The sequence below is a fragment of the Bos taurus genome, chromosome 5, assembly GCF_002263795.3.
Source record: "Bos taurus isolate L1 Dominette 01449 registration number 42190680 breed Hereford chromosome 5, ARS-UCD2.0, whole genome shotgun sequence".
Lineage (NCBI taxonomy): Eukaryota > Metazoa > Chordata > Mammalia > Artiodactyla > Bovidae > Bos > Bos taurus.
The window spans coordinates 114,230,112-114,255,470 of NC_037332.1; the positions used below are offsets into that span (position 1 = coordinate 114,230,112).

The 25,359-nt window shown below is 52.1% G+C and overlaps 1 protein-coding gene across 2 annotated transcripts in view; it reads left to right on the plus strand.

The window, feature by feature from the left end:
* Positions 1–15,715, plus strand: part of MPPED1 (metallophosphoesterase domain containing 1) — an 82,609-nt gene extending 66,894 nt beyond the window's left edge. For both annotated transcript variants that reach the window (XM_024992820.2, XM_024992821.2), the window contains exons 5-7: positions 9,337–9,452; positions 11,228–11,341; positions 13,376–15,715. In XM_024992820.2, the coding sequence (XP_024848588.1) occupies positions 9,337–9,452; positions 11,228–11,341; positions 13,376–13,494 (349 nt within the window). In that variant the 3' untranslated portion in view covers positions 13,495–15,715. The remainder of the gene's footprint in view (positions 1–9,336; positions 9,453–11,227; positions 11,342–13,375) is intronic.
* The last annotated feature ends 9,644 nt before the right edge of the window (positions 15,716–25,359 follow it).

The following is a 25,359-nucleotide window of genomic DNA, read 5'->3' on the forward strand; positions in this document are numbered from 1 at the left end:
GGGATCAGGATGCATGGTGGGCCTGGAGCGGACCTGTTCCACTCGTCTTGCTTGAGCTTGTCTTGTCTTGTCAGGCTTGTCTGAGCTCAGGGGCGGCCTCTGCGGTGAAAGGTCCCTGCAGGTCCCTGCAGCCTTCCTCCTGTAGGAGGAGAGGCGCAAGTGGAAGCCCACCTGTCCTGCGGGAGCGGGCACTGTGAGAGGCTCTTCCCTTCTATCTGCAGGGCAGCCGCCCAGGCCCTCACCTGGGGAACAGGCTGCCTCGGGAGGCAGGGACGGTCCCCCGAGGGAGGGGAGTCGGGAGAAGCCAAAGATGTGAGCATCGCCTCTGAGGTCCCCTCCGTGAAATGGGCACGCAGTTCCCCTAGGCAGGTTGTGGCAGTGGGAGGGAGAAGGGGAAGCTCAGCAGATGGTGAGGGTTCTGTTTCTGGTCCTGGTAGGGGGTCTCAGGGCTTCAGGACTTCCAGGGGCTCTGGGGAGGATCCTATCCGGAGGATGCGGGGAGGAGAGGGTTCATGCTAAGTTCTTCCCACCTGCCTGTCTGCCAGGCAGAGCACCTGTCAGTTCGTTCCATCATTCATTCATGCATACCTGGTGCAAGCCCTCCCTGACATCTGCCTAGACCCAGCCATCTTTGGGGGCAGGAAGGACTCAGGGATGGTTGACCTGGGCCTGCTCAGAAGGAGCCAGTGCAAGGGCGCTCAGAGCAGGAAGGGTTACCTGTGCTCGGAGATGGAGGTTATCAGGGGAAGCTTCCTGGAGGAGGTGGCCTTTGACTCAGGTCTTAATAAATCACGGGTCATGGGTTCCGAGGAGAGGCTGGGAAGGGCGTTTCAGATGGCTGGAACAGTACGAGCCAAAACCCAGAGGTGGGGAGAGGCTGGGCTGGGTTCAGGAAGCAGAGGATCGTTGTGGCTGGTGGGTGGTGAGCTCACTGAGGAGTCTGAACCAGATGGTCCAGAAGGTAGGCTGGGGCAGAGGCCAAGGGCCCTGTGTGCCAGGCCACGCAGTCCAGGCTTGCCCTGGAGGTGATGGGGAGCCGTGAAAGGTTCAGGAGTAGAAGTCACAGGGTGTATGAGAGGCGTGTCTTCTCTCTGCAGCCAGGCTCAGAGAAGGGGAGCAGACAGGGGACACTCAAGAGTTGTTCAGAGGGACAGGCAGCAGTCGTCATGCAAGAAGGCGCCCAGGGGGATCCTGTCTGGGTCAGCGGCCCACTGGGCACCGGATGCAGGAGCCAGCAGCCCTGGTCCAGGCCCTCTGGCCTCCTGTGTGTGCTCAGACACACCGCTTGGCCTCTCTGTGGCATTATCTCCTCACCTCTCAAGTGGGGGCCTCCCGAGAGCTCTGTCCTGGGGACTGACTGAGCTAAGGTGTGAGCGTGGCTGGGAAAGTGGGGTACCAGACGGCAGGACTCCTGGTGCTGCGGTCGTGCGTCTGGGGTGGAGGCGGAGCGCCCAGCTCTGGAGTCCGCAGTCCGGATTGGAGTCCTAGCCATTGCCACTTGGTTCCCAAGTAACCTTGCGCAAATCTCAGAACCTCTCTGAACCTCAGATTTTGCATCTGTAATGAGGCCGTGATGGTGGTTGCGTCCCGGGATGGGTGTGAGGACTGGGGGCTCGTGGACAGTCTTTGGAGCTTGGCCTGTGCGGGTGTCACTTCAGTGACCTCTTGGCATCCTCCAGTAAGGGGGCCCCTCCCCTGCCCTCTGCTCTCAGGCATTGTGCCCTGGTCTGGGTGTACCGCCGGGCCCAGCTGTACCTGGGGCACCCTGGACCTCCTCCGCCCCACACCCCAGCATCCCCGGGAGATGGGGTGGCTGATTAAATGGCCCCCGGTACATCCCCTTCCCAGAGGCATGCGCCTTACCTGGGGAGATGGAAAAACCAGAGCAGGGAAGGCTGTGTTTTCTACAGACAAGTATCGCCTCCCTCCCGCCTGCTGTTAGGGAACCCAGAATTCACACTTCAGGGGGAAACCGTTTAATGATTGGCCACGAGGAGGTCATTTATATTGGCTAAGCGGGCCTAATTAGATGGGATTCGAAGGTTACCATAAGCGCACAAAAAAGCTGTTAAGGGGTTAACCTCTGAGAGATTACATTGTATTCAGCGCTCTGTTAAAGTTTGAATTAATTTTTCCCATGGGTTTGTTCACATTCTAATTTTCAACTAAATGAGACATCTGTTTCAGAAAAGGAAAATTTGCTCTGGTTGTCATGGCAACTATCATTCTGTAAGAAAATTATTCCAATGGTTACTTTAGAACAGAAAGACAGAAATTCAGGACATAAAGCCGCCTGCCATTGCTCAGTCAGAATTCTGATCCGCCTGAGCTCCTTGGGGTCTGTGATGTGTCTTGGACGGTGGGTGGACATCGGGGTTCCTGGCCCTGGGGGCAGTCAGGCTGTGGGTCCGGGCAAGACGCCAGCTGTGTTGGGGCCGGAAACCATGGCCCTGGCAGCACCAGGGTCTCAGGAACACTTGTGGGTCTCAGACCACGGCTGCCCCCAGGGTGGATGGGGATTCTGGAGCTTGGCTGCTTGGATGACAGTCCCTGAGAGCCCCTGCCTGCCTTGTCCTCTGTCTGGAACCCCGGGCAGCCTTGAACTTCATCTCTGACCCCAAAAGTCCCCCCTGGACCAGGAGAGGGGGTCAAATGACCAGACGAGGATGCTGGGGGAATCTGGGCCAACTTCACTGTCAGTAAGGGCAAGGGCCACCCCCTGCCCTTTGGCTTCTCGTCCCATGGCATAAACCTGGATGGATGTCATGTATGCGTGGCTTTTCTAGACCCTGGGGAGTGTGGTCACCCTGAAGAGTCGGTCTCTCCTGCTGCTCTGGCCCCCACTTCCAGCCTCCCTTGGGAAAGGCCCGCTAACAGCCTGCAGACCCCCTGAGGAACATCTCCTCTGGACGGTCCCTTGCATGACTTGACTCTCTGCTCCCCTCAGATTTCAGTCAAGGCCAGAACATGCCCATTTCCCAGTGACAGGGCCCCTGGATATCTGGAGGTTTGTTTTCGTGGTGGTGGTACTTTCGTTCTCTTAAATGTCCTCCCTCCCACCCTGTCTCCTTGCCCTCTGTGTCAGCCAGTGGGGCACAGCATCAAGCAGGAAGGAGCCCCTCTAATGGGTAAGATCTGGGGCACAGGCGTCCTTATCCCAGTTTACACACATACAGAGTCTGGGAGCATCCTACCCTGGGGCAGAGGCGGGATGTCTGATGCCAACTTGGGTGCCCTTGGGCAGATGTCTTGGGCATCCCTGGGGGTGGGGTGGATTCCAGCTTCCCAGGATTATGAGGGCACGTGTTTCCAAGAACCATCTCTGGGGAAATGCCACCCCCAGACGCAGGCTCTTGGGTGCTGGAAGGGAAGGCGGAGTAGGCAGGGGCTCGTGTGGGTGGGCTCCCGGGAGGCCTGTGGGGCCTCTGATATGTTGCTGAGTGTCTTTTCCAACAAGCTGCTCCTGCCGCGACTCATGGGAACGAGCAGACGTCTTCTCTCCATACTGATGAGGTCTCGTTCCCCTCTTGTAAATATTTGATTAGGGTTTTTGAAAAATGGATGCTGTGTTTGCAAGGCAGCACCAGAAGGGCGTTGCTCCTTTTCCTGTAAGCTGATGGGCTGTGGGCTTCCAGGGGACCACCGGGCTTGGCTTTAGCAGCAGTTTCCAGGCTGCTGCAGCCTCCCCTGCAGGGACCCTTTCTCGGCTCAGCCAAAGTGGGGCTTTGAGGGCGCCCAGAGTCTGCAGACTTCAGAATGGCAGAGCTGTGAGCTCTATGTTAGGGCTGTCAACCGTTTTTGACCAGGAACTGTGGTAGGAAAAGCATTTGTCTTTTTTACTTGGTGACTCAGTACACCCTTATGTGGGTGTCTATTTAAATACAAATATATTTAACTGAAGTGTCCCTTCCCTGCTATGCTGTACTCTGATGTTTTCTATTCTTTTTTCCTTTTCTTTTTCTTTCTTCCTTTTTTTTTTAATGTGGTTTGACCCTTCAAAACGCAGTTTGAAAAGCCCTGCCCTAGGCTAAAGGTTTTTCATCTAGGTTCCATGAGTGGGTTTCAGAAAGGGTTTTTCATGATAGAGATTGTGATGGTGGTGGTGATGGTGGTGGTGGTGGTGATGATGGTTATGATGGTGGTGATGGTGGTGGTGGTGATGGAGAGGATGGCAGTTGAAAAGCCTTGGACCAGGCCCTGTTGTAAGCACTTTACCTGGATTAATTGTTTTCAAAGCTGTATTGAGGCAAATGGTGTTATTATGCCATTTTACAGGGGGGATAATTGAGACATAGAGACATTCAGCCACTTGCCCAAGGTCACATAGGTAATTAGAGGTGGACACATTCTAACCCAGGTCTATATGATCCCAAGATTCCCTCTAGTTCAGTTCAGTCGCTTAGTTGTGTCTGACTCTTTTCGACCCCGTGAACTGCAGCACGCCAGACCTCCCTGAAAGTGAAAGTGAAGTCACTCAGTCGTGTCCGATTGTTTGCAACCCCATGGACTGTAGCCTAACAGGCTCCTCCATCCATGGGATTTTCCAGGCAAGAATACTGGAGTGGGTTGCCATTTCCTTCTCCAGAGATCTTCCCAACCCAGGGATTGAACCCAGGTCTCCCTCATTGTAGGCAGATGCTTTACCATCTGAGCCACCAGGGAAGTCCTAACCATCCACCAACAACTGCCCGAGTCCACCCAAACCCATGTCCATCGAGTCAGTGATGCCATCAACCGTCTCATCCTCTGTTGTCCCCTTCTCCTCCTGCTTCAATCTTTCCCAGCATCAGGGTCTTTTCAAATGAATCAGCTCTTCGCATCAGGTGGCCAAAGTATTGAAGTTTCAGCTTCAACATCAGTCCTTCCAATGAACATCCAGGACTGATCTCCTTTAGGATGGGCTGGTTGGATCTCCTTGCAGTCCAAGGGACTCTCAAGAGTCTTCTCCAACACCACAGTTCAAAAGCATCAATTCTTTGGTGCTCAGCTTTCTTTATCCAACTCTCACATCCATACGTGACTACTGGAAAAACCATAGCCTTGACTAGATGGACCTTTGTTGACAAAGTAATGTCTCTGCTTTTTAATATGCTATCTAGGTTGATCATAACTTTCCTTCCAAGTAGTAAGTGTCTTAATTTTATGGATTCAATCACCATCTGCAGTGATTTTGGAGCTCCAAAAAATAAAGTCAGCCACTGTTTCCCGTTTCCCCATCTATTTGCCATGAAGTGATGGGACCGGATGCCATGATCTTAGTTTTCTGAATGTTGAGCTTTAAGCCAACTTTTTCACTCTCCTCTTTCACTTTCATCAAGAGGCTCTTTAGTTCTTCTTCACTTTCTGCCATAAGGGGGGTATCATCTGCATGTATGAGGTTATTGATATTTCTCCCGGCAATCTTGATTCCAGCTTGTGCTTCCTCCAGCCCAGCGTTTCTCATGATGTACTCTGCATAGAAGTTAAATAAGCAGGGTGACAATATACAGCCTTGACGTACTCCTTTTCCTACTTGGAACCAGTCTGTTGTTCCATGTCCAGTTCTAACTGTTGCTTCCTGACCTGCATACAAATTTCTCAAGAGGCAGATCAGGTGGTCTGGTATTCCCATCTCTTTCAGAATTTTCCACAGTTTATTGTGATCCACACAGTCAAAGGCTTTGGCATAGTCAATAAAGCAGAAATAGAAGTTTTTCTGAAACTCTGATTTTTTTCTGATTCCCTCCAAGTTGGGTGTAAAATCGCGTATGCGTCGGGAGGGGGTGTTTTTCTGCAGAGAGAACCCTCAGCTTTCTGCAGACATGCTAAAGCAGGCCTGGGTCAGGTATGCCTCAGGGAGGAGGCACCTTCTGAGGGGACTTTCCCCAGTGCTGCCCACCTCACTGCCTTCCCCAGCCCCAGGCACCTGGTCACATCACATGGAGGGCACGTCCTGAGGTTGGGGATCCCTTGGGACAGCCCAGACCTGGGGGTGCAGACAGCTCTCCGTGCCCGCCCTTACTGTCTATTTCTCTCTGACAGGCCCCGCGGGCAGATCCCCCCCAGGTCCCTACCTATACGGGTGGTTCCTCTGGTACCCACTCATGGCTAGGTGTCCAGGAAATCCATCCCCCTGCCCCAAGAACAAGGCAGGAGGCACAAGTCACCCTCAAGATCAAAACTTAGCCTGGTGGGGGCTTGGGGAGATGGTAGCCTGGCGTGTGCTGCTTGCTTTTAGTAGTAAGTTTGTCTGGGTGGTACCTGGGGGCTTTCATTCCAAATGGAGGATCATATCCAGCCTTGAGGTTTTGGCTGCAATCCCAAGACAACAGAAAGAGTTCTGTTTGACATCCTGTTCACAAGCTCACTCATTCATCCAGGCTCTCTCTCTCAACACCAGTCATTGAACAAACATCTGCCCCTCCCCTGGGCAGGTGCTGGGCATTTGGGGTGAGAGGGAAGATGGAGGAGACAGGGCTTTGAAGGAGAAACGTGACCCAGTGTCCCAGGCAGGGGTCATGGGTGAGCAAAGGCTGGCGGCAGAAGGGAATCCCACAAGTGTCTGAAATGGGAAAAGACCTTTGCCCCCAAAAGGCCATTGTGGCCGCTCATCTTCCTCCTTCACAGGCCTACGTTCCAGGATTTGACACTGCAGGCTCAAAGGCTACGGGGAGAGGGGGTCAGTTCTGGGTTCCAGAATGACTTCTACACTGACCACGGTGTGACCCTGGGGACCTCCCTTCCTCTCTCGCTGAACCTCAGTCTTGTCCAGAACCTACCATGGTGGGACTAAATCAGTTCTCAAATGCTGTCCCCTGGAACCCCCAGGGTTCCATAGAGGTGCACTGGGCGGCTGCCAACAAGGCAGAGGCAATGGGCCAATAGCCAGGGATGTCAGCCTCCCCCAGGGGTGCTCACGGGCCATGAGGGGATTTTAGTGGCAGCTCTGGGCACATGAGAGGCTTTGAATGTGAAAGCCCAGCCCCACGACCAACTTGTGTAGAGTATGCGGCCAATGGTGGGGAGGTGCCCAGCCTGGAGGTCTTTGCACCTGGGCCCAGATCCCTGAGCCAGCTCACTTCTCTGAGCCTCTGGTTCCTCATCTGAAAAATGGGAATAATCCTAGCCCTTAATTCACTGGGTTCTTGTAAGAGTTAGGTGAACCCTTTCCTGTGATGTAATCAGATTGTTGTTGTTCAGTCACTGAGTCGTTTCTGACTCTTTGTAACCCCATGAACTGCAGCATGCCAGGCTTCCCTGTCCTTCACTATCTCCTGGAGTCTGCTCAAATTCATGGTCATTGAGTTGATGGTGCCATCCAACCATCTCATCCTCTGTCACCCCATTCTCCTCCTGCCCTCAATCTTTCTCAGCATCAGGGTCTTTTCCAGTGAGTTAGCTGTTTGCATCAGGTGGCCAAAGTATTGGAGCTTCAGCTTCAGCATCAGTTCTTCCAATGAATATTCAAGGTTGATTTCCTTTAGGAATAACTGGCACCTGGCAAAAAGTAGGTGTGCAGGGAATGCTGGTGACAATTTTTGCTCTCTACTCCGTGGCTCTCAGTCTCCTCATCCATAAAACAGGAAGAAAGAGACCTGTCTGCTCACCTTGTTGCAGGTGTGAAGGTCCCTAGGGTGGCCGATGAGGAGGTGATGGTGGTGATGGTGATTAGTTTCCTAGGACTGCAGAACTAATTATCACAAACCACAAAGCTTAAAACAACAGGCGTCAATTCTGCCCAACTCTGGAGACTGGTGGCCTGAAATCCAGGTGTCACCGAGGTTAGTTCTTACAGAGGGGACTGAGGGAAGATCTGTTCCCTGTCACTCTCCCAGCTTCTGGTGGTTGCTGGAAGCCTGGGGGTTCCTTGACTGGTAGACAATCACTCCGGTCTGTGCAGCCACTGCACATGGCCCTTACGCTGAGTGTCTGTGTTTTCTGAGGACACCAGTCACTGGATTAGGACCGCTCTAATCAGGTATGACCTCACCTTTATTATGTTGCAAAGACCCTACTTCTAAATAAGGTCACATTCACAGGTATTGGGTTCATGCTTCCACATATATTAGTATTTTGGGGGAGACACAATTGGACCCCCAATGGTGATGATAGTAATGATGATGGTGGTGGTGGTGGTGGTGATGACGATGGGGTGAAGGTGGTGGTGGTGGTGGTGGTGGTGATGGTGACGACGATGATGGTGACTTTGTAGATGCTAAAGGCTGTGTTAATTTGGGGATCTCATAGTGACTTAGCCCTAAGAGCTGACTCTTAGTTGGGATACTTTCATTGTCAATGAAAACCCAGTTCAGATGGCCTTCTATTGGCCCACGTAACTGGGAAGTGCAGGGGTGCGGTGGGTGTCAGGTGCAGTTTGATCCAGCTGCTGCCCTGGAGCATGTGTTCCAGCCATCTCCCTTTAGGACAGTGTAATAGGTGCTGACAACTCCCAGGGTAAGAAGCTCACTGGTTGATATGCAGGTGTGACAGCGTTCCTTCTCTCATCACTGAAGCAAACATCTGGAGTTGCCTCCAACTGGAAGGGTTAAGGTCACATGCTCACCCTGTGGGATGGGGAATGGCTTGCATTGATCCGTCTAGGGCTGGGATGGGCAACAGGTTGGAATTCTGTTCATTGGTCTCTGTCCACCTGGCCCTGACCTTGATGTTGAGGGTGGACTCAGCACTGTGGAGCCCCTGCTGGGAGCTTCAGGGTGGGGACAGGAATCAGCATTCCTACCTGGGACCTTCTGTCTCTTGCTGGGGGCCCCACTGGCCCCAGATGTGGGAAGGATGATGGATGAGCATTTTCCCACCGTGGGGACAGGTGAGAGTATTCTCTGGATTTGCTTAGAAGGGCTTAGAGCAAGAGAGGTCTTTGGCACAAGATTTTTTTTTTTTTAACTTTCACTTAAAAAAATTACATGACTATTTGGTTGACCCAAAAGTTTGTTTTTTCTATAACATATTATGGCCAACCCAATAATATTCTTCATCATAGAAAAAAGATGATTTTGGTTTTTTAGTAGTGAAGCCAGAAGGAAAAGGTGCATCAGGGGCCTTCCCTGGTATTTCAGTGGTTAAGAATCCGAGCTTCCTCTGCAGGGGGCATGTGTTCGATCCCTAGTTTGCGAACTAAGATCCTAAGTGAGACAAAGCCAAAAAAAAAAGCCAAACAAGACTGGTCACTACCTGGGCAACAGTCTGGATGAATTCGCACCTTGAATCCCCATCCAGGTGGACACCTCCTGGGTGTGAGGTGCTGGGTATCTGACTGGTTCGGATGGCCACCTTTCCTGACTCTCATTGCCCCCACTCTCGGTGCCCAGCTCTGAACCCCCTGCTCTTCTCCTACAGGCAGCCCTGGTTTTACGGCTGGGGTTTTAACCTCCCACGTGGCCAAGCGCTGCTTGAGAAATGGAACCTCATTCCCGAAGGCGTGGATGTCCTGATAACCCACGGACCGCCGCTGGGTAAGACTCACCTGCCCCCACCTCGGGCGCTTGGCCCCGGATGCCCGCTCGTGCTGGGAGGACACAGGACTCTGGTGCTGGGGCCGGGGCCGCTGGGCCTGTCCAGGGAGCTGCCAAAGGGTGCTGGGGCACCAGTCACCCCCCTGTCGCTCTCATTTCCTGAGCACCTACTGCGTGCTGGGGGCTCTACGTGTTACCTCCTGGACTGCTCACAGCCAGGTGGTGAGGTCAGACTCAGCTGCCCCTTTCACACAGGTGGGCACCGTGGAGCTCAGGGGTGTCAAAGACCTGAGTCCTGGGGGCTGAATACCGCAAGGTCACTCCCAGCAGGCCCCATCCTCTGCACCCCTCACCCCGGGAGACCACCCACCCCAGCAGTCTCCAGCTTTCCTCCCAGCCCCCACGGCCCCCACTTCGGTCCCAGCTGATGACACCACTTGTCATCCCAGATGGGAAGGTTGTCAGGTGAGGCCCAGCGCAGCCCCAGAGTCCCTCGCTCTGATACCTGTTCTGGAGGAAGCTGTCCTGAGCACCTATGTGTGCCAGACGACCAGCCAACACCCTTGGGTGCCTCCCTCCACCCTCACAAAATGTTCCCCATTTCCAAATGGAGGGAACCTGGAGGCCCAGGGCCCTGACATGGTTTAGGCACGACAACATGGCTTGTAGTGGGGCTCTGGAGCAGGTTTCTTACTTCCTCCCTCCTCTCTCTGTCTCCTTCTTCCCTACTTTCCACCTCCCTATCCATTCCCCCACTGGCATCTTTTGAGTTCCTGCCTCACCACATCTGCTTCACACACAACACACAACCCCTGCTCTGGGGGTTGCCTGTGTACTCAGCCCAGCCCAGTTGTTAAACGAATTGTTGAATATGGCACAGAGAGGTTAAGTGACTTGTCCAAGGTCACACAGCCAGCAGGTAGCAGACCCTGGGACTTAAACCCAAGGGTCTGCTCCAAGCCTACTTTCCTCCCACTTCCTGCCTCTCCCCTTCTCTTCCTCCTCTCTCTCTCTCTCGTCTCTAAGTCAGGTCCACCACAGCCTGTGTGATTCTTTGCAGGATCCGTCTTCCCCTCCCCAGCAGTTTTAGAAACCTGTTTCTCCCGCCCAAGCAGAGAAGGGGCTGAGCTGAGCCCTCGTTGTCCGCTTGGAGTAATCAATTACTCTTCGTTTGTGTAGCCATGTGAGGCTAATAAGCCGCCACCATATGGGCAGCTCCGGGAGGCTGGCCGTGCGAGCAGACGCAGACGTGGGCACGTGCGTGAGGCTGCAGTGGATAAAGAGGGTGTTTTCCTGATTTTGTGATGTTTGTTTAGAAAGTTTCTGACCTGCAAAGTCTGCTCCCGGACTCCTCCCTGCTGCTGGCTCACCTTGGGCCTCACCTGTCCCTCTCAGGCCTCAGTTGGCTTCTTTCTGCAATGGGTGGATGCCAGCCTTGAGGCCACTTTGAGCACAAATGGTCTGGAGGCTCTCAGCTATGGAGCCGTCTTCCCTACCCCACCTCCGCCCTGTGCTGCCTGGCACACTTGGGCTCTTATAAGTGTGTTCTCTGTGAGGCCCTGCGGGAGGAGCAGGGGACGAGGGAGGTGGGGGAGGCCACAGGCCCCAGGAGGTGCACGCTGGAGCCAGGCTTCCCTCCCTGAGGCTGGGGCAGGGCAGGGTGGGTCCAGGACTGCCGTGTCCCTGAGACTGCAGAGCTGCGACCTGGGCTTTGCGGGGCCAGGGCCGGGCCTGCCTGGGCCCCGTCACTGCCCTCCCTCTCTCTCCCCTGCCAGGCTTCCTGGACTGGGTCCCCAAGAAGATGCAGCGGGTGGGCTGCGTGGAGCTGCTCAACACGGTGCAGAGGCGCGTCCAGCCGCGGCTGCACGTCTTCGGCCACATCCACGAAGGTCAGCGAGGGTGGGGGCCGTACACGTGGTTGTTGTTATTGTTCAGTCGCTCTGTCGTGTCTGACTCTTTGTGACCCCGTGGCCTGCAGCACGCCAGGCCTCCCTGTCCTTCACTTAGCTCCTGGAGTTTGCTCAAAGTCATGTCCATCAAGTTGGTGATGCCATCCAGCCATCTCATCCTCTGTTATCCCCTTCTCCTCCCGCCTTCAATCTTTCCCAGCATCAGGGTCTTTTCCAGTGAATCGGCTCTTCCCATCAGGTGCCCAAAGTAGTGGAGCTTCAGCTTCAGCATCAGTCCTTTCAATGAGTATTCAGGGTTGATTTCCTTTAGGATGGACTGGTTTGATCACACGCTGGTGGGGGAAGTGCACCTCACTGGCTTCTCAGGGGGGCCCTCTTGGCTCCCTTGAACCCGGTCACCTCTTCCCTGGCCAGTGGGAAATAGCCCACCGCCTGCATACACTTTGTATCTACATATGCGTGTCTACACGCTGGCTGGCAGTTACCTATTGCTGAAGTGTTTCATCATAGGAAGATGAGGGCAAAGTCTGGCAAGACTCAGGGGTAAATTTTACTTCCTAGAGCCCTGCAACTCTGCCGTGCCTCTAGCCTGAGAAGTCGTCAGAGATAGCAGGGGGCTTTCTGGAGAGGGGACATTTGGATGTGACCTAGAGAAGGATTGCATTTGGGGGTACACTGTGAGCTGTCTACAGGGCTGGAAGCCTGTCTTCCTGTTCACGTCTCTATGGCCTGGCATACAGTAGGTGCTTAATGAACGTGGAGGGCTGCCTGCCTACCTGAGGGGCTCTAGCGGCACTTCTCCTCCCAGTGTCCCCACCCAAGACAGACATGAGGTTCTGCCTTCTGTCCTGGGGCAGGACCGCTTGCTGTGTCCACATGGCTGGAGTTGGGGGGTGTCCATATCATCTCAGGCAGTGGGCAGGGTGGCTGTGAAGGTGACTGGCAGTGTTGGTGGCTGCAGTCCTGACTGCCGCCCTGTCCCTGTCCTGGCCTGTCACTGCCCAGGATCTGAAAGGTCATGGGAGAGGTGGATGGCGCATGTGCTGCAGGATAATAATAACGCCTGTCGCTTTCTGTAGTCCCACTGTGGACATGTAAGACCACGCCCTGCATGATTGTACAAGCAAAATGCAGGCTCCAAAGAACTCATAACCTGTGCAGAGGAGGGGAAGTGTCCCTTTTGGTGTGGAGGTGATCTGAGCTGAAGGTTGAAGAGGATTCTGACAAGTAGATGTGGTGGGAAGAGGGTATGATGAGGACAGAGGTGTGGAGAAGAAAGTACGTGACAATGGCGGTGATGGTGACCAGGGTGGAAGTGGGGAGGATGGTGATGTTGATGGTAGTGATGATGATGGTGGTGGTGCTTGTGGTGTTGAGGTGACAGCGATAGTAGTGATGATAGAAGTGGAGATGATGGTGGTGGTGGTGGTGATGGAGATGATGGTGGTGGTGGTGGTGATGGTGGTGGCGGTGGTGATGATGGACATGATGGTGGTGGTGATGGTTCTGATAATGACAGTGATGGTGGTGGTGGTGGTGGTGATAGTGGTTATGGTGGTAGTGGTATTGATAGTGATGATGGTAGTATTGATAATAGAAGTGGTGATGGTAATGATGGTGGTATTGGTGATGATGGTTCTGATAATGACAGTGATGGTGACGATGGTGGTGGTGATGGAGATAATGATGGTGGCGGCAGCTGTGGTCTTGGTAGTGATGATGGTAGTATCGATAGCAGAAGTGGAGATGATGGTGGTGGTGGTGGTGCTGTTGATGATGTCAGTGATGATGTCTCGACACGCACTTTCCAGGTACCGGGCTGAACACATGGATTATTATGTCATTTGCTGCTCACAGCAGGTCAGGAGGAGTTTCTTGCTAATACTCGCCCCAGACATCTTTAGCCTCCTGCGGCTAAGTGTCCTCTGACTACCACACCCGCCAGACCACCATCAATTGCTCCGGGTCCTGGTGTCGCTGCTCAGCCCTGACCACTGTGTGCTTACTTTCTAGGGTACGGAGTCATGGCAGATGGGACGACCACCTATGTGAATGCCTCTGTGTGCACCGTGAACTACCAGCCCGTGAACCCACCCATAGTCATCGACCTCCCCACCCCCCGGAACTCTTGACTGCCCCCACGGCCCCAGCCCTTCCCACCGCATCAGCTCCATACGCCTGGCCGAGAGCACGGACCCCCCAGCCGCCCTTCCTTCCCTGCACACAGCCTGTCCAGCTCCGGGAACAGCCCAGCCGACAGGCTGAGGCCTTGGAATGAAGAAAATCACCCCTGACTCTGTCCCTGGAGTCGGGACCCGCGGGCTGTTGGGGGCTCCGCACTCATCGCTGATTTCTGCGTGTCCCTTCCATGTGTTCCTTGTTAAAGGACCTACTATGCTCGCAGCCTCGTCCTGCTTGGGACGTGACGGAGTCTTCATCTGCTCAGTTGGACGCCCTCGTGGGTTTGGGAAGCTGCTGCTCTTGGACGGATTCTGAAGTTCTGGCACAAAATCTCCCTCTCACTGAGGGTCTGAGTGGCTGCACGCCTCAGGGTTGGGAGGTGGATGGGTGGGGTGTCGCAGTCTGAGTGCGGGCAGCCCTTCCGCTTCTCCCAGGCCTCTGAGGGAGCGATCAGGGACGTCTCAGGAATCGGGCTGCGTCTGGCCAGGCCACCCGGCCGTCGGCTTCTTGCCGTCCCGTGTTTTCTTCCTGTGGGCATTTTTGCTGATGTGAATGATGGCCTGAGCATCCTGGACACCCGCTTGGAGCCTGGACTTGGTGGGGTGGAGAGGGGTTGGTTCTGTAGAATGAGCTTGTTGAAGACCCACGACTGGGCCGGAGGATCCCCACGTGCTGGACACCCCTGGTCCCCTGGGGTGTGCCGAGCTCTGCAGAACCCAGAAGCCGGGGGGTCCATGGGCCGAGGCAGCGCTGCACCCTGTGCGCCCGTGGGGATGTGGACACACTCATCCTTGCGCCCCTCTTAACCTAGTGAGGTGAACCTCGGGGCTCCCACTGCTGTCCTCGGATGTGTTCTGGCCCCCGGTGGGATTTCCCTCGCCCCTTGGGTTCTGTCTCCCCTGCCCTTGGCTGAGATGGCTGAATGGTTCACAGTTGTGGTACCGGGTAGCAGCTGCCCCCTAATGGGAACACGGCCCAGAGTCAGAGCCAGGACTGGACTCCTGCAGTTCCACCAGGGGGACTTCAAGGACTGCAGCGTTGGGCTGAGTCTCTCTGATGGACAGAGAACCAGCCAGGCCTGCTTGGGGTGAGGCCGGCGAGGCCGAACTGGCACGGGCAGCATTAGATTCTTTATTTAAAATTTAGGTATTCTGTTTATCATAGATTTTTTCTCCCCTGCATTAATTTTGGTTTTTAAAAACACTGCATTAAAATAGTATCATTGATTTGGATCACCGAGTTTTTTGGTGCCCTCTTCAATTGTGTGTCCGAGAGGAGGGCCCTGCCTGCCTCCTCTTCATCCCAGGCCTGGGAACCAGCATTTAATGAGCCCTTTGCAGATGTGATCCCATTTCCAGCGCTCCTGCAAGGTGGGTACTCTGGCCCTGTTTTAGAGATGAAGTGATTGAGGTCAGAGAGGTGAGGCAACTAGCCTGAGGGTGCACAGCTCAAAAGAGGCAGAGGCAGGGTTTGAACCTTGGTCTCTGGCTTCACAGCCTCCTGCTCTGCCAGCACCCGAAGCTCTGCCCCTACAAGGCGATGCAGGACTCAAGGCTCTTTTTCTTTAAGAATCCTGTTCAGCACCTGTCGGGTTTGTTTCTCACGGAAAGCCCCTGGAGCCCTGGAGGACTTGGATCTCTGAGCCCAGGGTCCCAGGAGACCGTGATTCCTTCCCTATGAGAATGGGGCTCCCATAGGGTGAAGGACCCATCCAGGGAGCCCAGGAGCAGCAGCATGCTGGCCGGGGCCAGCTTTACTCTGCAGCCTGCAGGGCTTCAGGAGTCCTGTTCAACCCACGTGGTTCCTGGTAGCCGGGGATGTTTACAGGGTCTCTGGGGGCACCTCAGACGCACGGCGTGTGTGTGCTTAAATGGGTGGCGATGACTCCAGACTCTTTCGATCGCCTCTACTGAATTTCTATGCGGATCAAGAACTATAAACTTAAAAAAAAAATTCTTTTTCCTAAGGTATCTTCAGAATATGGTGTATTTTTATGTGGAAAATAAAAGTTATGAAGGCAGCTGTTACTTTAAAAGAAAAATTCATTAAAAGTCCTTGAGGTATGAAAGATGATGGCGTGCTCCTCAATCATTTTGGCATAACTTGATTGTGGCTGTAATTTTTTTTTGTCAAGCATGTCAGACAATAAAGTCTTTGTAAAAAGAAAGAGAAGTCCACTCGGTGTCTCTTCCTCTGTCTCTGGGTGTTGTGTGGGGCCTGTGGGGGAGGAGAGGTGTCCTCCCGGCCAAGTCCTGGGCTGAGTTCAGAGGCCGAAGACCTTCTGTGTGCCAGCGACTAGCATCCTTCTGCTGGCTCCGGCTTCCCTCAGAGGTGGTTGGCACGTGCACTTCTGTGCCCTGTCATGTTCACATAGCTCGAGCATCTGGTCCTCCCCCAAACAGTATTTCAAGGTGGCCTTAGCTTTGGCCTCTTCCCGGAAGCAGCAAGTTCCAATCCAGCCCTTGTCAAACTCAGGGTCCAAGTGTTGCCCAGGAAAAGCTCTGGCAGATATAATGACTACAGTTCTAAAGCTCCCTAGCTGTAGAAGTTCTGCCATTTTCATTTGTCCATCCGTCCATTGATCTATCCATCCATCTATCTATCCACTATCTAACACCATCCATCTATCCATCCGTCTATCCATCCATCCATCCATCCATCTCACCACCGTCCATTTATCCACCCATCCATCCATCTAACCACCATCCATTTATTCATCCATCAATCTAAACACCATCCATTTATCCATCCATCCACCCATCTCACCACCATCCATTTATCCACCCATCCATCCATCTAACCACCATCCATCTATCCATCCATCTAACCACCATCCATCTATCCATCCATCCACCTATCCATCCATCTATCTCACCACCATCCAATCACCATCTGTCTATCCATCCATTCATCCAATAACCATCCATCTATCCATCCATCCACCCATCTCACCACCATCCATTTATCCATCCATCCATTTATCCATCCATCCATCTAACTACCATCCATCTATCCATCCATCTACTTATCCATCCATCCATCTCACCACCATCCATCTATCCATCCATTCATCCAACAACCATCCATCTATCCATCCATCCACTTATCCATCCATCCATCTCACCACCATCCAGTCACCATCTATCTATCCATCCATTCATCCAACAACCATCCATCTATCTATCCATCCACTTATCCATCCATCCATCTCACCACCATCCAGTCACCATCTATCTATCCATTCATTCATCCAACAACCATCCATCTATCTATCCATCCACTTATCCATCCATCCATCTCACCACCATCCAGTCACCATCTATCTATCCATCCATTCATCCAACAACCATCCATCTATCCATCCATCCACTTATCCATCCATCCATCTCACCACCATCCAGTCACCATCTATCTATCCATCCATTCATCCAACAACCATCCATCTATCCATCCACTTATCCATCCATCCATCTCACCACCATCCAGTCACCATCTATCTATCCATCCATTCATCCAACAACCATCCATATATCCATCCATCCATCTCACCACCATCCATTTATCTATCCATCCATCCATCCAGTCACTATCTATTCATCCATTCATCCAACCACCATCTATCCATTCATCCATTTATCCATCCATCCATCCATCTCACCACCATCCGTTTATCCATCCATCTGGTCACCATCTATCTATCCATCCATTCACCCAACAACCATCCATCTATCCATCTATCCATCTAGTCCAACTACTGTCCATCCATCTACTCACCCACCCATCAATCCATCCACCCTGCAAACATTCACTCAGCACCTCTCTTGGGCCTGATTTGCAATAGGGACATGGCAGTGATGACAGCAATGGATTTAGGAGGTGGGGTTGATGAAGGATGGGTGTGGGGAGCCAGAGATGATATAATGGCCATTGGCTGCTGGTCATGGAGGGGGAACATGCGGCAGGAAGAACAGGTTTGAGGAGAGGATGCTGAATCCTGTTTGGGACTCCGGGGCTGGAGGTGCCTTTGGGAGATGTAGGGGGAAGTGTCCTGTGGCTGGGGGTGGGGTGTGATAAATGGACCCAGAGGGGAGGAGCCTCTCTGGAGACCTTCATTTGTGGGTCAGAACCAGAGCCATGGTTGGGGAGCAGGCTGGGGGTAGCTCAGATGGCTCAGATGGCATCAACCCGCCGTGACCCTCTCCTGTCCTCAGACTGGCCCACCTGTAACCCGCCCTTCCAGACAGCTCCCTCGCCAGAGCCTCAGACGTGGCTGCAATGACGGGTCCTGGGCCTCGGGTCCCGCCCGTAGGCTGGGGGGAGGAGATGCTCTATTCGAGGCCCTCCCGTGGCTGTGCTCAGTCGCTGTGTCCGCGAGCAGGGCTCCCGGGCAGGGGCAGGGACCCGCCGGGGCTGCGGTCACCCCGGAGGCGCTGTCTCACTGCGGGTGCTGCTTTAGCGCCTGGTACCCGCTCTGCTGGGGAAACTTCCAGGTGGCGCAGAGGTAAAAAAAATCCGTCTGCAAATGCAGAGATGAAAGAGATGCTGATTCGATCCCTGGGTTGGGACGATTCCCTGGAGGAGGAACGGGCAACCCTCTCCAGTATTCTTGCCTGGAAAATCCCATGGACGGGGGAGCCTGGCAGGCTACAGTCCATGGGGTCGCAAAGAGTTGGATACCACTGAGCACAAGCACCCGCTCTGCTGAGACGCGGCAGCTGCTGAGTTCTGAGCCCTGTGTTCCTGCTGCCTTCAGTGTAGACGAGGTGCGGGTGGGGGTGGGGAGACGGGTTGACGCCATCATGAACTGCGCACCCCGCCAACCCCCACTCCCAGCTCGGCTCTGACTTGTGCAGCTTTATTCAGTGGTGGAGCGGGGTCCATAGCAAAGAGGGTGTAGCACGCTGGGCTCACTCACGCTGCCAGCCGTCTCTGATACAGGATGGGGTCCCTGCTGACGCTCCTATTGTCTCTGGGAGTCCAGGGGGCAAGCCCAATGAGCTGCAACCCTTCCCTCTGCCTCTTTCCTTACGGGAGCTCACACTCAGGAAGCCCAGCCCCCAGCCGCTTTTTCTTGCAGTTTGGCTTTCATGGAGCTGAGTCTTGAACATCCTGTCTGAGCCACAAGGGAACCCCTCTTCAACCTCCACCGGGACCAAATCCTCAGGCCCTTTTCTTCCAGCAGACCCTCACCCCAGCCCCCTGGATAAACTAGTAGAGATGACAAGCTCTGTGGACCTGGGCTTCACCCAAGACTCTCCCCTAACGTCACCCACAACTCCCAGCTGGGGGTCTTGTGGCATTAGATCCTGGACACTCCACAGGGTCCTCAGTCCCATCCTCCTTTGAAGGACCAGACTGCAAAGTCTTCCAGGATATGAGAAACAGGCCCTGCTGTCTGGAAGCTTGAGAGGTACTTTGGAAGGCTCCTCTGATCCAGGGAAGAAGCTGAACCCTTCAGCTGTCACATGCTTGGGGCTCAGTGAATGGCAGTCAGGGTCAGGCTTGGGGGCCCCGAGGAATATCAAACCCAGTGTTCAAGGGCGATCAGGGAAAGCTTCCTGGAAGAGGGAGCCCTGAACAGGAAATGGTTTCCCCACTTTAAAGAGCTTTTTCATTTTGAAATAATTTTAGATTTACAGAAGAGTTGTAAAAACGGTACAGAGAGTCCCCACAGCTTGCCCTGATGTTAACATCTTACATAACCATGGTGCATTTATCAAAACTAAGAGATTAGCACGGTGTAAAACTATTAGCCCTTCCTTTGGATCTTTCTGAATAATGTCCCATCCATGAGTCCGCGTGGTATTTGGTCTTTATGTCTCTGTAGCCCTCTGTGGGTTGGTGGTAGTTTCTCAGCCTTTCCTCAATTTTCATGACCTTGAAAATTTTGAGGACTGGCTATTTGGTAGATTGTTCCTCCAGTTGGGTTTCTCCAATAATTTCTCAGGATTTGCCTGTGGCTGTGTGTTAGGAGGAGAAGCGTGTGGAGGTAATGCGTTCTTCTCAAGGCATTATACTGGGGTTATGTGAGACCACTGTGACTTACCACATGGTTATTAAACTTTTTTTTTAAAGTATTTGTTTATTGATTTTTTTCACTGCCCTGAGTCTTTCTGTGCGTGGACTTTCTCTAGCTGCGGCAAGCAGGCTTCTCGTTGCGGTGACTTCTTTTGTTATGGAACAGGGGCTCTAGACTCTCAGGCTCAGTAGCTGTGGCCCACGGACTTAGTTGCTCCAGGGTGTGTGGAATCTTCCTGGATCAGGGATCGAACCCGTGTCCCCTGCACTGGCTGGCGGATTCTTACCTGCTTCGCCACCAGGGACGTTCACGTGGTCGTTAATCTTGATCACACACTTACAGGATATCTGCTGGGTTTCTCCACTGGAAAGATGCTAGGTTTCCTTTTCCATACTTGGTCTGTTAGAAACAGTCACTAGACCAGCTCACACTCAAGGAGAGGGGAATGAGGCATCCAAGAACGTGGACATAGGATAAAATCACCACATTGACTTACACCTATTTGGAGGAGCCATCTCCAGGCTAGTTGAACCGCCTAACACTTTCCCCACTGATTTTAGCATCCATCCATGGGTCTTGCCTGGAGCAGTGGTTACTGCGGTATTCTCATGGTGACTTTCTATTCCAGCTTCTTCCCTCCTACATTTATTATTTGAAATTGTTCTGTAAGGGAGATTTGCCCCTTCTCTGCCATTTGCTTATTTACAGCAGCGTGGATAATCGTTAGGTTAGAACCTATTGCTGTCACTTACTTTGTTGCTCAGACCGCTCTAACTCTGACCATTTGGGAGTTCTTTCACGTTGGTTCCTGTGCTCTTCTGACATATCCCTTTTGTTTGTTTGTTTCACTTCCTTACTTTGGAGCAGGCTCATCTTGCGTTTCCCTTGTCGCAGTGCATTCGCTGTTTCTCCTTCAAGTTCTGGCTCTTTTTATTTAGAAATTCATATCTGGATTGTAGGTGGGCAAGTTGCTACTGGGGTATCACTATTTCTAGACCCGGTTAGTGGACAGAGCTAGGAAATATTTTTTAGAATACTAATCCATGTAAGGGGCTTCCCTGGTGGCTCAGATGGTAAAGAGCCCGCCTGCAATGCAGGAGATGTGGGTTCAACCCCTGGAGGAGGAAATGACAACCCACTCCAGTATTCTTGCCTGGGAAATCCCATGGACGGAGGAGCCTGGTAGGCTGCAGTCCACGGGGTCACAAAGAGTTGGACATGACTGAACGACTTCCTTTTCACTTTTCACTTTCAGGCATTGGAGAAGGAAACAGCAACTCACTCCAGTGTTCTTGCCTGGAGAATCCCAGGGACAGGGGAGCCTGGTGGGCTGCCATCTATGGGGTCACACAGAGTCGGACACGACTAAAGCGACTTAGCAGTAGCAGTAGAGTTATATATCCATGAACCCGGTACTATAGGAAGCAGTCCCATTATGTAAAAGATTCTTTTATTTGGCCCTTTTTAAATCACACTGTTTTCCAAAAGGGCTTCCCTGGTGGCTCAGCTGGTAAAGAATCCACCTGCAATGAGGGAGACCTGGGTTTGATCCCTGGGTTAGGAAGATCCCCTGGAGAAGGGAATGCTTTTGTAATCCCACCAGCAATAATGAATATTCCTGTGAGTCCACATCCTCAACAGAATTTGGTATTTAAAAATTTTGACTATTTGAGTAGGTGTGTTATATCTCATTGTGGTTTGAATTTCCATTTTTAAATGACTAATGATGCTGAACATCTTTTTATATGTTTATTTGCCATATTTCTTCTGTGAAGCGCATGCTCGGATCTTTTGTGCCCTTCTTAAAAACGAGATCGTCTGTCTTCGTGTGTTTGAATTTTGAGGTTCTTTAGGCACTGGACACAAGTCCTTAAATGAATACATGATTTGCAGATCTTCTGGTCTGTAGGTTGTCTTTTTACTCTTTTAACAGTTTCTCAGAGCAAAAGGTTTTCATTTTCATTAAGTCCAGTTTATCAATTTTTTCTATTATAGATTGTGCTTTCGGTGTAGCCCATTGATAAACCCCAGGTCATGCAGATTCTCTGATGTTTCCTTATAGAAATTTTATAGTTTGACATTTTATACTTGGGTCTACAATACATTTTGAGTTGCTTTCTGTGTAAGGTGTGAGATACGTGACAATTTCATATTTTTTCAAATGAACACTGTTTTCCCATTTAATTTCCTTTGCACACTTGTCAAAAGTCAGTTGATTACATTTGCATGCATTTATTTATGGACACTCTATTTTGTTCCATTGATCAAAGTGCTGTGATCTTGCCAAAATCATATTTTATTGATTACTATAATTTCATGGCTAAATCTTGAAGTTGGGTGGTATGAATGCTTTTGCCCCTTTTCACAGAGAGCAAAAAGAGCTGTTTGTTTTGGCTACTCTAGTTTCTTTTTTATTTAAAAAAATAAAAAAGGGATTCCTTTACTTTTCATATATACATATGTGGGTGTATATATATATATATGGAGAAGGAAATTGCAACCCACAGTATTCTTACCTGGAAAATCCCATGGACAGAGGAGACTAGCAGGCTAGAGTCCATACAGTTGCAAAGAGTTGAACACAATTGAACAACCGAGCATACAAACATACATATATATAAGAATATTTACAAAATTTTGTTTTAATTTATAATCTGTTAAAAATTTTTTTAAATTTATTTGGCTGCACTGGGTCTTAGCTGCAGCATGCCAGACCAGTTCCCAAGCCAGGGATGGAACCCAGGCCCTATTTGGTCCCCTGGCTGTGGTTTGCTAACTTCTGATACAAAAGGACAGTAGATACGGAGCACATGTGCTAAGTCACTGAGTCACTGACTCAGATGTTGGCTGCTCCTCGTGGGGTCTGGCTGGTGCCCGTGCCCCCAAGTCCCACTCTTTGTGACCCCATGGACTGTAGCCCGCCAGGCTCCTCTGTCCATGGGATTCTTCAGGCAAGAATACTGGAGTGGGTTGCCGTGTCCTTCTTCAGGGAATCTTCCCGACTCAGGGATTGAACCCACGTCTCTTATGTCTCCTCTCTTATGCATTGGCAGGTGGGTTCTTTACCACTAGCGCCACCCAGGATGCCCAGTAGATACTGAGGTAAGCATTTTTATGCTTGGGGAAGAATTTGTCTTTCTGTTGGGAGTTGAGTGTGGGGCTCGGGTCAACCTCATCAGAACTTGGGCTGCATTGTCGTTGCTCCCTCCTTGCCTTGGGGCTTCCTCTGTGCGGCCCCCTGGAGAGACAGGCTCCTGCAGCTCTCTTAGCTGGTTCCCCTTTTATTCCGTGATGGTTGGTGTGGTGATAGGGAAGGGGGTGGTTCTGATTCAGACCCTGGGAGCACTGGGAGCCTTCCTCCGTGCCCCTGTGCTCCTGCGTGGGTTTCTCCTCCACCTGCCCCCAGGAGGAGTGCCTGCTCTGCCCCCTCTCCTGCGCTGGGTTCCCACCAGTGCCCTCGGGCACAGTCTTGGTGTCTTCTTCCCTGCATGGTGCGCTTTTCTGCTCCCTTCGAGGGACAGGGAGGTGGATTCTGGCAAAGTGTCAGCTGGCTCCTCCTCTAGCCCCTCCACGGCGGGTGCAGGAATGTGGCAGCTTTCTCCAGGACTCCCTGATGTCCGTGAGCTCCTGCGGTGGTTCCTGGAGGATCCCAGTTCCTTGGTGTCAGAGTCCCCCGAGTCTCCACGTCCTCAGGCTAGCCTGCATTTGGTTTTGGGCAATTTGTTGAAATGTTACAGCGGAATCCTCTTGCTGGTTTACATGGTATTTTGTGTCTAGCCCGTAAAAGCCAGCGCTTGGGTCTGGCATCTCCTTGAAGGTACCTATCTCCAGACCGTAGTGAACTGTCTGTGTTGACTCCATTCTCGGGTGGGTTTACGGAAAGTTGTTAATCTCCTTTGGTCTTGTACAGGAGGGAGTGATGCCCTCTCCAGGATCTCAAGGCCCCAGACCACAGGTGCTTCTCAGACCTCGGTTGTATCGTGCTGATTTGTAGCTCTTTGGCCAAAACAAGTCACGTGGCTGAGTGTGGCTTCAAGGAGTGGGGAAATGGATGTTATTCAGAGACAGGGACTTCAAGGTCAAAAGCGAGGGACGTGGATACACGAAGGGGAGACAGGTGGGGCCATTTGCTCTCATGTGAGTTCTATTGTGGTGGGGAAAGCAGGCACTCCGTTCTTTCTACACCTTGGGATCCAGAGGGGCTGCTGCTCGCAGCTGGGCCAGGCCCTAGGAAGGACACCCAGGGCTGAAGACACCTGACCAGGATATAAGGGCCCAGGAAAGAGAGGAGAGGGCCCCCAGAGCCCACCTGGGAACACGGGGCTGCCTTCCGGAAGCGGCCCAGCCCCCAGGCTCCCCGCTTTGACTCTGAGGGCCCTGGGCTGAAGCCCTCCTCTGACCTCTTGCTGTGGTTCCGTCTGAGGTCCAGCTCTAGGCATGGGGCCAGGGCTCTTCGGGCTTCTGTAGACCCAGGGGAGGAGCGAGCTCCGCCCGTGGCAAAGGTCTTGAGGAAGGAGGCTCGGCATACGCAAAGGCGGGATCGAGCCTCAGGAGTCCCCCTGGAAACTCTAGAGCATCTACCCCCAAAACCAGAGTCTGCCTACTTTCTGCTTTGTGCCTTCACCTACACCTCTGACTTTACGGGGGGCTGTCCCCCACTACCTCTCTCTGAAAAAAGAGTTAGCTTACAGCTCCAGTTAACAATTCCTGGGTGTGACAGTGTTTCAACCTACAAACTCCTTTGGAAATCCTCTAGCCTGCCTGAATAGGTTTTTCCGGCCACATGTGATCGTTCAGAGCCTCCCAACTGTGAGAGGCAGGAGGTGTTCTAAACTGTCTAAACACAGATTCCTTTGAGTAGTTAAAAGATTGATTAGAAATTGTATTGGTGAAGGGTTTTTCACTTATTGGGCCAATGTTTGCTGCTAAGTCTCCATACACCTTACCTACTGTGTCCTTGGCAGTGTATTGATTGATAGAATGGGTGTATAGAAATGTAAGTAGTAGCCTCAATGTTTGTAACCTTGGACCCTTGAGTTAATTCTTTTCTTGATTGAGCCCACCTCACCTTTGCCCTATAGGAATGCAGCTTTGTCTAATGCTTTTTTGGAGGCTGGTGCCTGACTTTGGAATAATCACCTTTAGAGAAAAATAAGTTTCTTAAAATGTTAACAGGCCTCCTGGCCAGAAGATGATGTAATTCACCTGAACTTTTGCATATGATAAGTTTGAAAGCCTGGCTTCGATTAGGACCAGGAACTGCTGTCCTTGCATGACTCCACCCCTTCCCCCATTATCCTCTATGCACAACTTAAGGTATAAACTACTTTGGAAAATAAAGTACGCCCCTTTTTGTTCACCGAAATTTGGTCTCCCCATGTCATTCTTTCTTTCACCTTCTGGCTGAATTTTTCCTCTGAGGCGGGGAAGCTCGTCAAGCCTACTAATTTTGCCTGGGCTTCTAAGATCCGACCGGGGAGGCCTTAGTGTCTCCTCTCCTTCGGGAGAACGGGAGGACGCCTGCGGCCTTCGTAGGTGATGTTAATTCCCTGCTTTGGAATTTTATTCAGCCTCTTTTCTTCACTGAATTTTCCTACTGAGCTATCCTTATTTCAGCCGCTTTTCTCCACTGAATTTCCTCACTGAGCTATCCTCATTCTATTACTCTTTATATCCTTAATTAACGTTTAATTAAGCAGTTGTTTCCTGATCCTTGCCGACGCCGTCTCTCCTTCGAATACCCTGGATCAGCCGGGGCTGGACCCCGGCACCCCACCAGGCCTGATCCCTTCTCTTT